The following is a 14,323-nucleotide window of genomic DNA, read 5'->3' on the forward strand; positions in this document are numbered from 1 at the left end:
GTGGCAAAAAAGGAAAAAAAATAAAGTCTTTAGTTTCTAAATACAAATAACTTTTAATGATGGTAAGGCCAGATGCATAACAATTTAAAACTTTTTTTTGAAGCCATTGCAAGTTTGTGTATTAATTTGATGCACTTTATTAATGCTTTTTTTATGACGAAAAAAACCCGGAAATGTTCGATAAAATAGTCAGTTTTAGAAATTTATTTTATGGAGACATAGTAGCTAAAGTGTTAGTATTTTTTATTAATTTATTAAAATTGTGTCAATTCACAATGTAATTGAATGATTTTTTTCTAATGATTATTAGGTTTAAGCTATTACTCAGCATGAAGAAATCTATTAGTAAAAAATTTTTTTTTGATTTGTAACTAGGGTTCGGAAAATGTGTCTGCGCAGATCTGCGCAGACAAAAATATGCGCATATCTGCGCAGACGTCGGCGCCGACGTCTGCGCAGACACTTTAATGGAGAAGAAAAATTTAAATTATCTGAATCAAATGTCTGAAATTATTTTTGCATAATTATCTACTTTTTACGATTTTTTCATTACTTATCTGTTTCTTTTTGGTTCGAGCTACGTATAATCAATCGATATAAACTTTTGTAAGTGTTTCTTACTACAACTTAAAGTGATTTAGAATCAAGAAATCTTGTATTTTCGTCATTCAAAATATTTAAAATGGAAAACATCAAAATTTCGAATTATTTGACTAAACTTGATCGAGAGAAGCGTTCTGACACTTGTTTAGCATGCAACAAAACTGTTCAATGGTCAAAGGAACGCCTTGCAGCGCATAAAAGATCAACATGTCCAAACGCCAGTGTCGAGGAAAAAAGATTGTTTTCAAAGCGTAATTATAAACCGTCACATCTAATCAATGATTCTCAGCAAGTTCCGTCTACGACTGATTCACCGACGCAGCGTGTACATCCACCAATTAATGAAGAGCTCAAAAATGATATCGATACGAAGCTTGCTAATTTCTTTTACCGTACGGGTATATCATTTCGTTTAGTCGAATGGGAGGCCTTTAAGGATTTCGTTAAGTCGCTCAATCCATCGTACGCATCTGTCATCCCGAATGCTAAAGCCTTATCAGGATCTCTGCTCGACAAACAATACACAAAATGTTCTACTTCTGTAAATGAAATTTTGAACTCTGAAAAAAACTTAACACTAATGTCTGACGGCTGGACGAACATAAGAGGCGATCACATAGTGAATTTTTGTATTAAAGGGCCCAATCAGAAGCCTTTTTTTTACACCTCGATAAATACATTCGGAATCATTCAAAATTCATCTGCAATTGCCGCGGCAATCTTACAAGTTATTGAGAAGATTGGCTCACAAAAATTTACCAGTTTCATAAGCGACAACGCTCCTGTTATGAAATCAGCGTGGAGGATCATTGAGGAGAAATATCCACACATCTCGGCTTGCGGATGTGGAGCTCATGGAGTCAACTTGCTTGTGAAGGATATAGTTTCTACAACTGAGGCCACAAAAACAGTCAAAGACGCAGAAAAAACCATCAAATATGTGAAAAATCATCACATCGTGAAAGCAAAGTTTGATGAAAGACGAATTGCAGCAAATATTTCTCTTTCATTGTCCATGCCTGTATCTACACGATGGTTTAGTTATTATAAATCAATAAGCAGTCTCCAGCTATCAAAATACGTTCTTATTAATTTGGTAGACGAAGAAAGTACATTACTGAAGGAAATTCAACCAAAGAATACATCTGCTGATGTTATGGCATTGATAAAATCTAACCCATTTTGGGACAGTCTCTCTAAGCTTGTCAAAAGCATTGAATTTCCTTCCAACGTGATCGGAAAGCTAGAAAGTGATGAAGCTCCATTGTCTCTCGTGTATGATTACTTTGGTCAAATGTACAATTCATATATGGACGATAAAGACATACAACAAAAAGTGCAATCTCGCCTCGATTTTCTCTTTACACCAGGTATTGGAGTTGCTTTCATGTTAACGCCCAAAAATGCCGCAGAAGGTCTATATTTGAATGAAGATAAAACCGATTTTATCACTGCTACAGTTGAATTCGCCAAAAAGATCAAATCTGAAATTGCTGACACTACTGAGGATGAGTTGATTGCTTTTATAGGAGAAATGGCTGCGCTGCCTGAGAGAGGAAAGGAAACAATATTCAAGATGAACGCGCGAAATTATTGGAACATTATCGGTCGCGATAAATATCCTGCTCTTTACAAAATTGTTAAGCCTATTAACGAAATGATCTGCTCATCGGCTACAGCAGAAAGAGCTTGGTCGACCTTTCGATTTATTCACTCGCGACTAAGAAATCGTCTTACGAATGAGAGAGTTGAAAAGCTGGTATTCTTGTATACCAATATCGTGCTGATGGACACAAATGACAAGACTGATTACATTCTTGAAGAAGGTGCAATTCTCAATGAAATTGAATGTCAAGAAATCACCGAATAGGCTCCGGCATTATACTTTTTTATTACTGTAAGAATCTTTGAAAACTCCTATTGTTACTAATCACTGAATTTATAATAAAGTTAAAATAAAACTTTAAAACATTTTATAACTTTAAAACTTTTTTTTGTTGATTTCAAAAAATCGTCTGCAAAGCAGAAAATTTTGTCGGCGCCGATGTCTGCGCAGACGTCAGCGCAGACAAATTATACTTTCTGCGCATATCTGCGCAGATCTGCGCAGACAGTCCGAACCCTAAAAAGTTGTTAATGCACTGACAAGTACTACATCTTCTCAAAGCTGTAATGTATGTTCAGCAAAGCCAACAGAGATGAATGACGTTAAATTGATTAGATCTAAACCTGTCAATAAAGAAGCTTTATCTTTTGGCCTTTCACCTCTTCACCTTTGGATAAGATGCTTTGAGTACATTCTTCATCTTGGATATAAATTAAAAATTAGGTCATTTTATGCTAAAACCTCTGAGCAGAAAGAATCAGTTAAAGAAAGAAAAGCATTTATCCAAAAGAAGTTTAGGGAAGAACTAAGTCTTATTGTTGACATGCCCAAACAAGGTTTTGTAAACACTAATGATGCTAATACTGCCAGAAGAGCCTTTGAGGAATCGATTACTTTCTCTGAGATAACTGGTGTAGATGTTGACATCATTTCTAGACTTAAAACAATTTTAAAAGCAGTTTGTTCAGGATATGGTTTAGATCCAAGCTCTTTTCAAAATTATTGTAATGATACAACAGATAAAATTCTTTCTGAATATAATTGGTATGTTATTCCTCCAAGCGTTCACAAACTTTTAGAACATGGTTTACAGATTGCCGATGCATTAGAACTTCCCATTGGAGTTTATTCAGAAGAATCACTAGAGGCTCTTAACAAAGAGATTAGAAATGCAAGATTAAACCATTCATGCAAAATTTCAAGGATAAATGTTATGAAAAACCAGTTTAACTATCTTATGATAAGGAGTGATCCAGTTATATCGAGCATCCAATTCACTAACCATAGATGTGAAAATGGGAAATTGCTTCCAGTAGAAGTTCTTTCTCTTCTTAAACAGTCGTGATTCTTTTGTGAAATTTTTTATTTATAGTTAAATTTGCCATCAAAAATTAAATTTTTCTATGAATTAAAATTTAAAATAGTTATAATAGTAATGCTCAAAGTAGAACTATTATCTACTCTTTGTTGATGTCTGAATTTTTTTTATTTATTAATGATAATTCTTTTAATCATTGTTTTTATCAAAAGAGGAGGTTAACAATTGATGACAGAAATTTTAAAAAAATTAAAATTTTCTATGAATTAAAATTTAAAATAGTTATAATAGTAATGTTAAGAGCATTCTATTATATACTCTTTGTTGATGACTGAATTATTATTATTATTTTTTTTGAAAATTCTTTCAATCGTTGTTTTTAGCAAAAGGGGAGGGGCCCGGTAATAATTATGACTTAAATTTGGATGGTAGTGTACTGTGTGATCACGCCTGATTACAAGTTGGAGTGAGTTAAAAAGAGATTTAAAAATAAATTATGTATTATGCAAACTATTACTTGATTCGAGAAGAAAAATTTAAAAAAAAAATCTGCTTGCGCGTGTAAAATTTCATACGCGCGTGTTTTTTAGATACGCTCACGTTTTGCTGGTTGTTGCACGTAAAAATAACTTAAAATCACATAATTGATTTTTAGACAAAAAAAAACAATAACTATTCATTTAATACATATTAAAATGCAATGGTTATATAATTTTTGCCGTTTTTTCTTCACTTTGAGTCACTGTGCGTCGATCAAAACGGAAATCTAATCGACTTTCGCGGCGAGGACATCACGATCCGTTATCACATTCGGGAAGTGAAATAAATTTTTTCCGGCATTTTAAAAATGAGCAATTACATTCGTGTCAAATTAAATGTGTCTCAGGGACAGATCGAAAAAATAAAAAAATCAATGATGGAAGGAAAACCCGTCAGCATCCGGTTTTCAAAAGATGATTTTCACGGAAACGACGTTGTGCTTCTGACAAAAACTCAACATCAAAAAATTGTGGAAGCTCTCCATCAAGGAGTTGGGGTCACCATTAAAATGAGCAAAACTCAAGTGGAACACAACGCAAAAGTTGAAGGAGGATTCATCGGTGCTCTTTTGCCTTTATTAGGAAGGGTTGCGGCTAAAGCCGTCCCAGTTTTTGGCAAGGCCGCTTTGGGCGGTGTTGCCTTTTCTCTTGGTTCCAATATGATCGACAAAATTTTAGGAAATGGAATGAAATCAGAAGGAGGGTTTCTTCCTCTTCTTTTACCTTTATTGGGAGCTCTTGCCCCCACTTTGATCGAAAAAACTGTTGGAAATGGTATTGCTTACCTCAAAAGCAATGGAAAAGGAATGAAAATTGCCACATACAAAGGAGACGGACTGTTTTTAACACCCTGGGTCACAGGAAGCTCACTCAAAGATGGATTATACTTCAAAAGAGACAGAAAATATGTGCCCATCTTATCTTAATTTCTTCTCGGACCCATTCTCAAAAATCCTTTAAAAAAAAATTTTTTTTTCTTGACATAATAAAATGAACGGAAAAACAAGGATCTTGAGAAATGAGGACGGAAAAATCAAAAGCATAAAAACACTTGACCCCATTGAATATTTAAGGAGCAAAGGAGTTGGATGGCACGAAATTGGAATTTACAAATCAATTCTCAAACAAAAACTTGAAGAAAAACAAGAACAAAAACAAGAACAAATAAAAAAAGAAATTTTTCGCGCAAGATTCAAACACCTTTGCAAAAATTAAATTTTTTTTTCATGATGCTTTATCACATCATGAAAAAATATCTTTTCTCGTCCTCCTCCATTATCAAAAATGTTTTCAACCCGCGATTTTCAAAAATTTACGCAACGATCATGAAAAAATCATTTTGTCCCAGAACCCGCATTTTCTAGTAGTGACATCACCTAAAGGTAGGTCTTCTTCACTGGCTAAAGTTGCGGCTGGTTTATTCTGGTTACGAGTTCATTGGTGCTATCCCCTCTTTATCGGTTAAGCACAATTTTCAGGTCTGTTTGCTAAAAACATAATAACCATTTTACAAAGGGCATTGTTTAAAGGTTTAATTGTACGTTGGCTTTGCTATAGTTTGGAAATTAAAAAGACTAAGAAATTCTTCTTGCCGCATGCAAAAAAAATTATTTATCAAGTGCATCAACTGCTTTACGTGCTTATGCTTTGAATGACAAGGTCATACTGCTGGCTGGTAAAAAAAAAAGCAATTAATGCTATCAACACTTTGAACGTTGCGCCAAACCTCTTCTTGTATACGGTCATCCCTCCGATCCCCATATATGTAGCATTTCAGACATGACTGTTCTCTGCGGTTTTTCGCCAGTACCCTCCCTGTCGCTTTTATGGCTCTCCAAGTCTTCTGTAGAGAAGACGTGAGGAAATCAACTGCAAGGGTGCCTTTTCCCTTTATATTTCCTGTTGCAATTCAATATACTTTCCAGATCTTTGATTTTTAGATGTTTAGATCCTACGTGTTACATCACCAATAATATCATCCATTTAAAGCAATAGTTTTCTCCATTCTTGAAATTTATAATTGCGCGATTAGGCATATATCCCAGTGTTTTAATTAGCTTTTACATCGGAATGGTTTGTATTTATCTACATGAGTATTCATGGAAATAAGGCCCCTGAGTTACCACCAAGAGACCCTTTCCTAGTATTCATCGAAATTATCCACTAGGTTTATGACAAGAATTAAGAAACTCTGTTTTACCATTGCCATCTCCAACATCGGTCGAGTTCGTCGTCTCCGTTTTCAATATTAGTATAAATTTCAGTTTACCGGCAAGTTTATTATATTGCAACAGAAAATAAAAAGGGAAAAGGCATCCTTGCAGCTGATGTCCTCACATCTTCTTACAGAAGACTTGGAGAGCCATAAAGTTTAATTGAAAAAAACTAATCATTTTTATGAGCATGAAAAAATTTAAAAAGAGTTGAAACTTATGGTGGGCACACCGCGTGGTTAAATTATCCATTTGAAAGAAAATATCTACAAAAAAAATGGTTCGCATTTCCGAAATGCGAATATCGTCGTTATATCGTCGATTTTAATTAATTTTTTTTTTTAATCTAAAAAAAAAAAAGACTGCTTTGCAAATCGAAAATCCAATCCTGTATTTGTATAGGAATTTCACAAAAGTTACGAAAATTCACAAGTAAACTTGACAAGAGCATTCAATTGAAATACTTTTAAACCAAGCTTGACGTTGGGTTACTCCTTAATTGTTTATTCATATTTACGTAACAAGCTGCAAACAAAAGATCCGAGATGTGCAGCTTTAAAAAAATTTTAAACAGTAACTATAGAACTGATTTGTTCACTTTTTTCCAGTTTTGTGTTTTGATACTTCTTTCTTTCTTTTAACACATTTTTCAGCAGTTTTGGCTCCACTGATTTGTCGATAAAGTGAGATCCATGGACTTAAGATATTTTTAAAAATTTTTGTAAACTCCGTTTATATTTTATTGAATATTTCATGCTCCACTCAAATTTATACTTTTTTTTTTAAAAAAAAAAAAGAAAGGATATAAATTTGAGTGGTAAAGAGAAACAGGATCATTTCCACACCTAACGTGAATCGACATTTATAGTCGGTTTTCAATATTCAACAGAAATTTTGTGACAAATAGTTATTTGTTTTTTACATTTGTATTTCATTAAAGAACAACATGGTCATGCACTTCCATTTGAATACAAAGAAACCGCAATACATTGTTACTTTTATGAATATAGCATAATATTTATTTCTTGAATATAGCGTAATATTCATTTCTTCTAACTTAAAATTTTTTTTTTTATAAAGTAATTGCACAATTAGAGGTTTCTTAAGTATTTTTTATTTACAATTAAATGAGCTTAAACAAATTTGAAAGGATTACGCAAAAAGTTTAATTCTAAATTTAATTTAAAATTTATTTAATTCAAATAAAACATGAATAACTTACAATATTATTAAAACTGCACATTATTATAGTATAAATGTAGTATTTGTACGATAAGTATGAGTTAAAAATATGTGTTTCTTTACTTATCATATGTCCAATGAATAATTCGTTTATGCCTTTTTACCGTAAAAATAAAAATGAATATTGTATCTTTAATAGCACGACAATAAAATAAGACGAAAACTGGCAGCTGAAAACATAGTTTTCAGTATATAAATAATCAATTACGCGATGCTATTGATAAAATAGGTATGATTGTGTACGCAAAAAGCAGGACGTTTGAAAAATTTTCTATCAAACTTAGGGAGTTTTTGCTCTAAAAATCCTTTTGTTGACAATGGTGCATCGACCATGAAGGACAAGAAATAAATAAGGAAAATGTACGAGTAGCTTTAAATTGATTCATAATCGATCTTTCTACGGCAAATAATATCAAAAGTTATTTTAAAAAGACCGGAATTTTTCCATTCGTTACTAAAAGCTCCAACAACTTATTTAGAGCCGAACTTTTCAATGTGACTATATCATCATCTTCTCACATAAACTTTATCGAGTCATGCATTGATCCAAGTATTTTAAAGCATTTCAAAAGAGCTGACGATCACTTACGTTGGAAAGGTGATCTTGAATATCTGCAGCTGTATCATTTTTGAAAAAAAGTCTCATTTAGGACAAGTAAATCCATTTTATCTGATGACGTACAACAGAATAATGAAGTTAATCACCATGCTGTAATGTAGAAAATGTGCAAATTTTAATCGATGTGGAAATGTTGATTATAATATTACAGCGAAAACAAAACCAAAAACAGCTTGTTTCAGTTTAAAAACAGCAACAGAAATCGTAAATCCAACTGAAAACGTGTTTTAAAATGGCAAGCAACCAGTCTGAATTCAAATCCCAAAACCTTTACCATCGTTTGTGACATCTGAAACGTTGCAGCAAAAAATTCAAACAAAAAGGTTACAGGTGCATTTATCATTTGAAACCATAATAACATTATCAATCAGACGCAAAAGCAGATTTTGAGATGTGTCAACCGTATATACGATAAGTGTGGAACACATACGATAAGACTAGAAAACAGTGTTTCAAAAAGATTGATCAAAATTAGTACATAAATGATTTGAGTTTCAGGGTGAGAACAATTTTAAACAAACCCTTAAAATATCATATTTGTGGTTGCAAAAATTATTTCTAATGCTTCTGTACTCTTTTTTAGTAGTTTAACATATCATAATAACTTTCGCTATACTCACGGTTGGTGCGAAAACGACCCTGGCATTAATAATTCCCTAATATTTACAAAAATCGCTTACACTTTAACATTAATCTAGAGGATTCCAAATGATTATTCTAAATATTTAGTTGATTTTAATATTTGAAGTTATTTAGTTAGTGATAAAGAACTGCACTTTTTTAAAAGAAACGAGGTCATGTTAAATAAACTGGATTGGTTATATGCAGTAAAGCGGAGATTATTCCAGTTAAAAAATAAATTTATTTTTTAACTGGAATAATCTCCACGGTGGTGAAAATAAAAACAATCTAAAATAGTTATGTAACGTATATATAACATAAAATTATCAATTTACATAACTTATTACATATAAGCTATGTAAATTTAAATTATAACATTATTCTTTTCTGGTTTATTTTCTAGCATGTTTGATATAGTGGAGCTTGTAAGCTTAAAAGATGAGCTTAAAACTCATGCTGAAATACTTACAAAAAAATGCATAGCTGAAACCAATGAAGAAAAAAAATTTTCAGAAAAAAAATCTTTTTCAATATCTTCACCTCGTGTAGTAGGAATTAAAGATGATAACTTATATTTGTTTACTTGGAATTGTGAAGACTTATGTAATGAAAAAACTTTTGTAGCAGTTTATAAAAAGTACACTAGTTCATCTGAAACTATATTCACTCATCAAAACAGCCTTTTCATTGTCAATGCCACTGTTAATAGCAGCCTGTCGTTACTTGCTTATTCATGTAAAGAGAGGAAAGGTAGCTCACAGGAACTTTATAACTCTTATATTTCAGAAATCTACCCTCAAATGAGATTATTCTCATTGAATGTTAGATGGAAAAAATACCAGCGGGTTCAATTTCTCAATGATAGCAATCATGCTTCATCTAAAGTTTCAAATTTACTTTTCTTTCACCATCAAGAATCAATAAATTTGTATCGTATTCCTGCCTTTACTGGAAGTGATGGTTCATTAATGAACAGTAATTCATCAGTTGTACCAATAGCATCAAGATTTGTGTGGGCACAGTTTGATTTAAAATTTAAGAGATTGTTTTATGTTGAGTTAAATCCCTTAGATGAAGGCAGTACAGATTCTGAAGGAATTCTGAATGCATTGGAGTTTGATGAACTTGGAAATTTTCAAACGATACTTAAATTCAGTTTACCTCTATCATTCAAAATGGAGTTCATGCAGTCAGAGGTTGTTTATAATGATTTACTCCTTACAGATCTTATATCATGCTCAAATTTCAATATGCGTGTTCTACAATCTGAAGCTGGTTCATTGTATGTATGTTATCAGCAAACATTAAAAGATGATTCCAATGATACTGATCATTCTGTTTCAAGTTCTTCAGCTGACAATGAATCAATAAGTTATGCAATTTGTTGCATACATGCAGGATTCAAATTGCAATGTTCAAGTCATAGTGTGAATGGCCATTACCCTCATATTTTTTTTACAATGTTTAATGACTTTGTTCTTGTTTATGCTCATCAATCGTTTTTTCACTTGCTTGATATTAGCTATGAGCATGAACCAGTCCATAACATTTTGATTAGTAGTGAATCTCCATTTTTTCCAAGTTTGAAAACAACTTCAAACATTTTACTATCCTCAATTGATAGCTCAATTATTTTTGATATTAGTTCACAAAAATTATATAAGTTTGAAATAAATACATCAAAGCTACTTGAAATGTTCTGCTTTTCAGATGCTGCCACTCGTTTGTCAATATTACACATTGTACTAGTTCATCTAGATAATAAGAAAATCCGCAAAGGTATAATCAATGTATTAGGCGAAGATTGTTCTAATTTTGAAACAAGTGGACTTTTGAAAGAGTACTTAGTAGCTCAAAATTATGTTAGAATGTGGAAGTATATTGAATCAAAGTTAGATTTAAAACTATTTCCATTTACTACACAAGAGTTTTATAGAGGTCAAATTGAGCGTAATAATACTGGCGAAAGGCAATCACATTTGTTTTACAGTTTTTATTCTGAAAATCAAATTCTCCAGTTGAAGAAAGAGTTGTCAAAGTGTAAAAACCAGTTTTGGTGCTCCATATACAATAATCTTTGTTATGAAAGTGACAAGTCTCGAAGCAAGCGATTCCCATTCAAGTTATTATTTCTAGCTGGTGTAGATTTAAATGATGATTTGCAAAACTTGTCTGATGGCAGTATTTCCAATCACTCTTTTTCTGAACATGATGGTGTAGATGAAGATGCAGTTGACAATGAGGTGAAAAATAATACTACAACTCAAAAAATGATAACTTACATTCTTGCTAATCATAGAGGATTATCAAAAAGTAAAGTTGAGAATCTTTGTACAGCATATACTAAAGAACGAAATATCATAATAAGTTCTTTGTGGAAGCAGTTGTTAAGATCATTTGGAAACAAAACATTTCAAACACTTATGAATACTTCAATTCTTAAACCACTTGATGAAAATGAAGTGATCTTGTTTCATATACTGCAGCGAATTAAAGTTGTTAAAGATGAACTATGTTTTCCTGGCTTTCATGGGATGAAAAAGCTTCTGTGCTCCCTGGGATTTAGATATTTAACTCATCGTCAATTCTTAGCTTACATGGAAGCTTGTGTAATTGAGATAAATAGTCATTTTGTCACTCAAGTCCTTGAAGAATTAAATGACTCACAAGAAAACATTGTTATTAAACTAACCCTTTTAAAAAAACTAAGCCAGGAAGAAGCTAAAGATTTTCTTAAAAGATGGAATAATAAAAGTGGAAATCGACATCTTCTGCGTCAAATCCTTTCTAGCCTCAATTATAGAGTGAAACAAAGACCTGATAATTCAGATTCGTATTTAATTGATGAATGTTTTGCACCATTACAGTCTTTAATAGAATGTTTAAATTGGCATAAGAAGGACCTTGTATTAGATGATAAAGAAGAGACTGTAGAACTTATTCGCAGTATATCATTAGCAGAAACTGAAGCTTTAGTTTTAAAGAGCTAGTATTAGTTTTTAATAATAATTTTATAAAGTTTATATTTTTTTAACATTGCATTTCTTAACTATTCTTTATTATCAGTTTCTAAGTTTACTTAAATATATATTTTTTATTCTCAAATTTTTATATTTTTGTGATTCTTTTTTTTTTTTTTTTTTACTTTACAACTTCTTTTTCAATGAACAAATATCTTCAATAAAAACATTTTTGTGTAGAACTTTTTAATGTTCAAGTGGTGTTGAACACTTAGGATCAACTTTTTTTTATTTTTTAGCTAGTTACTGTTTTATTGCAGTATTTAAAATTAAAAAAAAAAAAGTTGAAAATAGTGGCGCACCTAGGATTAAATATTGATGTGGCGGGTCCGGGGTTGCGGGGGTTGAAAAAATGTGAAAACATTGCCTTATTAGGTCAATTAAAAGAAAGGTAATTTTTTTTGTAACTAGCCTAATATGGTCAAAATAATAAGATAAGGTCATAGTAAAACAATATGTATCGGTAAAAAAAGTTGCGATAAATCGAAACAGGCGCAACAACAGTAAAAATCAAAATTAGTATTTAAAGTATCAACAATGATGAAATTGCTTTTTTAAAAGCCATGCAACTCTTTTCCATCCACTTAGCAAGATGCAAATTTGGGTTAGAACTCTTCAAATCGTTTCTAGTTCTTGTTTTAGGTTACTAATGAATCTTAATTTGGACCTTGACTAACACTTTGTCCATCCAATCTCTAATAATTTAGATTGAATTCAAATCTGGCTAGGGTATTAAATCTATATCATTTTCTTACACCTATCTTAAATTGTGGGCAACCTTAATGCTTTAATATTTGATCATCTTGCTCAGTTTATAATAACGTCACTTTCCAAAACGTAAACTTCACCTGAACCTGTTGTTAAAAGGTGTTTTAAAAACTTTAAAAAAGCTGAATTTATCAAAAATATTTCAAATGTTGAATCGAATGACTTTATAAAAGACAAAAATGATGTTTATGGTTCCACTAAAAAATTAATCGAAATTTTTTATTGTATTTTTGAATAAACTTGGCCTTTACAAAAAGCTAACAAAAAATCAAATAACTGGTCATAATAAACCTTTGTTAAAGAAAGGCATTCTCAAGTCAATAAGAATCAAAAATAAACTTCATAAAAACTCATTTAAAATGAAAAAACTGTAGAATGAAAAACTTTTAATAAAGTTTAAACATAATATAGTATAAGCAATCTTCTGAAGTTTAGCAAAAAGTAAAATCATAAATTATTTTAGCTACAATATCAATAATATGAGATATTGGAAAGGTATAAAAGAGTTGATAAATGTAAAGCCAAATAAAATTTACTCCCCAATTAGCATACTCATCAACAACAATCTCCAATCATTTTAATAATTTCTGAACTACAACTGCTTCAAAATTATCCGATGAAATTCCAAATTCTTGATTCAACTTTCAAAAGTAACTGACAAATACTAAAAGCAATTCTTTTTTTTTTAATAAATAACGAAAGAGGAAACTCTCGGCTATATAAATTCCACTATTATAGTAGGTAAGAGTGTTGGACCAAACAGCCTTCCAACAAAACTTCTTAAACTGGTGTCAGAAATTCTATGCAAACCACTAAGTATCATCTTAAATAATTTATTTTGCAAAGGAGTATTTCCCGATGTCTTCGGTTAAAAGGATCTACGGTTAGTTGCACCAAACATCGTCTTTGAAAAAGTTCAGTTTGGTTTTCGTAAAAAGCATTCTACAGCTCAAGCTCTTATCGAATCTACAGAAAGAGTAATATAATATTATTAATAATATTAATAGTAATAATAATAATAATAATAATAATAATAATAATAATAATAATAATAATAATAATAATAATAATAATAATAATAATAATAATAATAATAATAATAATAATAATAATAATAATAATAATAATAATAATAATAATAATAATAATAATAATAATAATAATAATAATAATAATAATAATAATAATAATAATAATAATAATAATAATAATAATAATAATAATAATAATAATAATAATAATAATAATAATAATAATAATAATAATAATAATAATAATAATAATAATAATAATAATAATAATAATAATAATAATAATAATAATAATAATAATAATAATAATAATAATAATAATAATAATAATAATAATAATAATAATAATAATAATAATAATAATAATAATAATAATAATAATAATAATAATAATAATAATAATAATAATAATAATAATAATAATAATAATAATAATGATAATAATAATGATAATAATATTTTTCTAAATTTTTATTCTTCTTAAATGATTTCAAGCAACATTACCGCTTCAATATCTGATCATCTTGCTCAGTTTATCATAATGTTACATTTCAAAATGCAAATTCAAATGAAAAATTAGTCAGATATTTTTTATTTTATTTTGAATAAACAAGTTTTTTCTCTCTGTTATTCTTAACCACAGTACTCTTTCTTAGCACTCCATATTAAATTATAAAAGAGTCGTTCTTGACAATGGAAACTTTGCTTGTGAGGTTTTCATTGATTACAAATAGCTTTTGATA

General features: G+C 30.3%; 2 protein-coding genes across 2 annotated transcripts; both read left to right on the forward strand.

Moving 5' to 3' along the window:
• Positions 1 to 682: 682 nt before the first annotated feature.
• LOC149884481 (uncharacterized) lies at positions 683 to 2,473 on the forward strand. The gene has a single exon (XM_090096126.1). It carries the CDS (start codon positions 683 to 685, stop codon positions 2,471 to 2,473), a length of 1,791 nt encoding a protein of 596 aa, XP_089952252.1.
• Positions 2,474 to 9,025: 6,552 nt separating this feature from the next.
• Positions 9,026 to 11,948, forward strand: LOC145186290 (protein pigeon-like). The gene has a single exon (XM_080062403.2). The coding sequence runs from the start codon at positions 9,166 to 9,168 to the stop codon at positions 11,749 to 11,751; it is 2,586 nt and encodes an 861-aa protein (XP_079918529.2). The 5' UTR covers positions 9,026 to 9,165; the 3' UTR covers positions 11,752 to 11,948.
• Positions 11,949 to 14,323: the final 2,375 nt, after the last annotated feature.

The sequence above is a fragment of the Hydra viridissima genome, unplaced genomic scaffold (genome assembly GCF_058129835.1).
Source record: "Hydra viridissima isolate aposymbiotic clone 2 unplaced genomic scaffold, HvirCarnegie_v1 scaffold_8, whole genome shotgun sequence".
Lineage (NCBI taxonomy): Eukaryota > Metazoa > Cnidaria > Hydrozoa > Anthoathecata > Hydridae > Hydra > Hydra viridissima.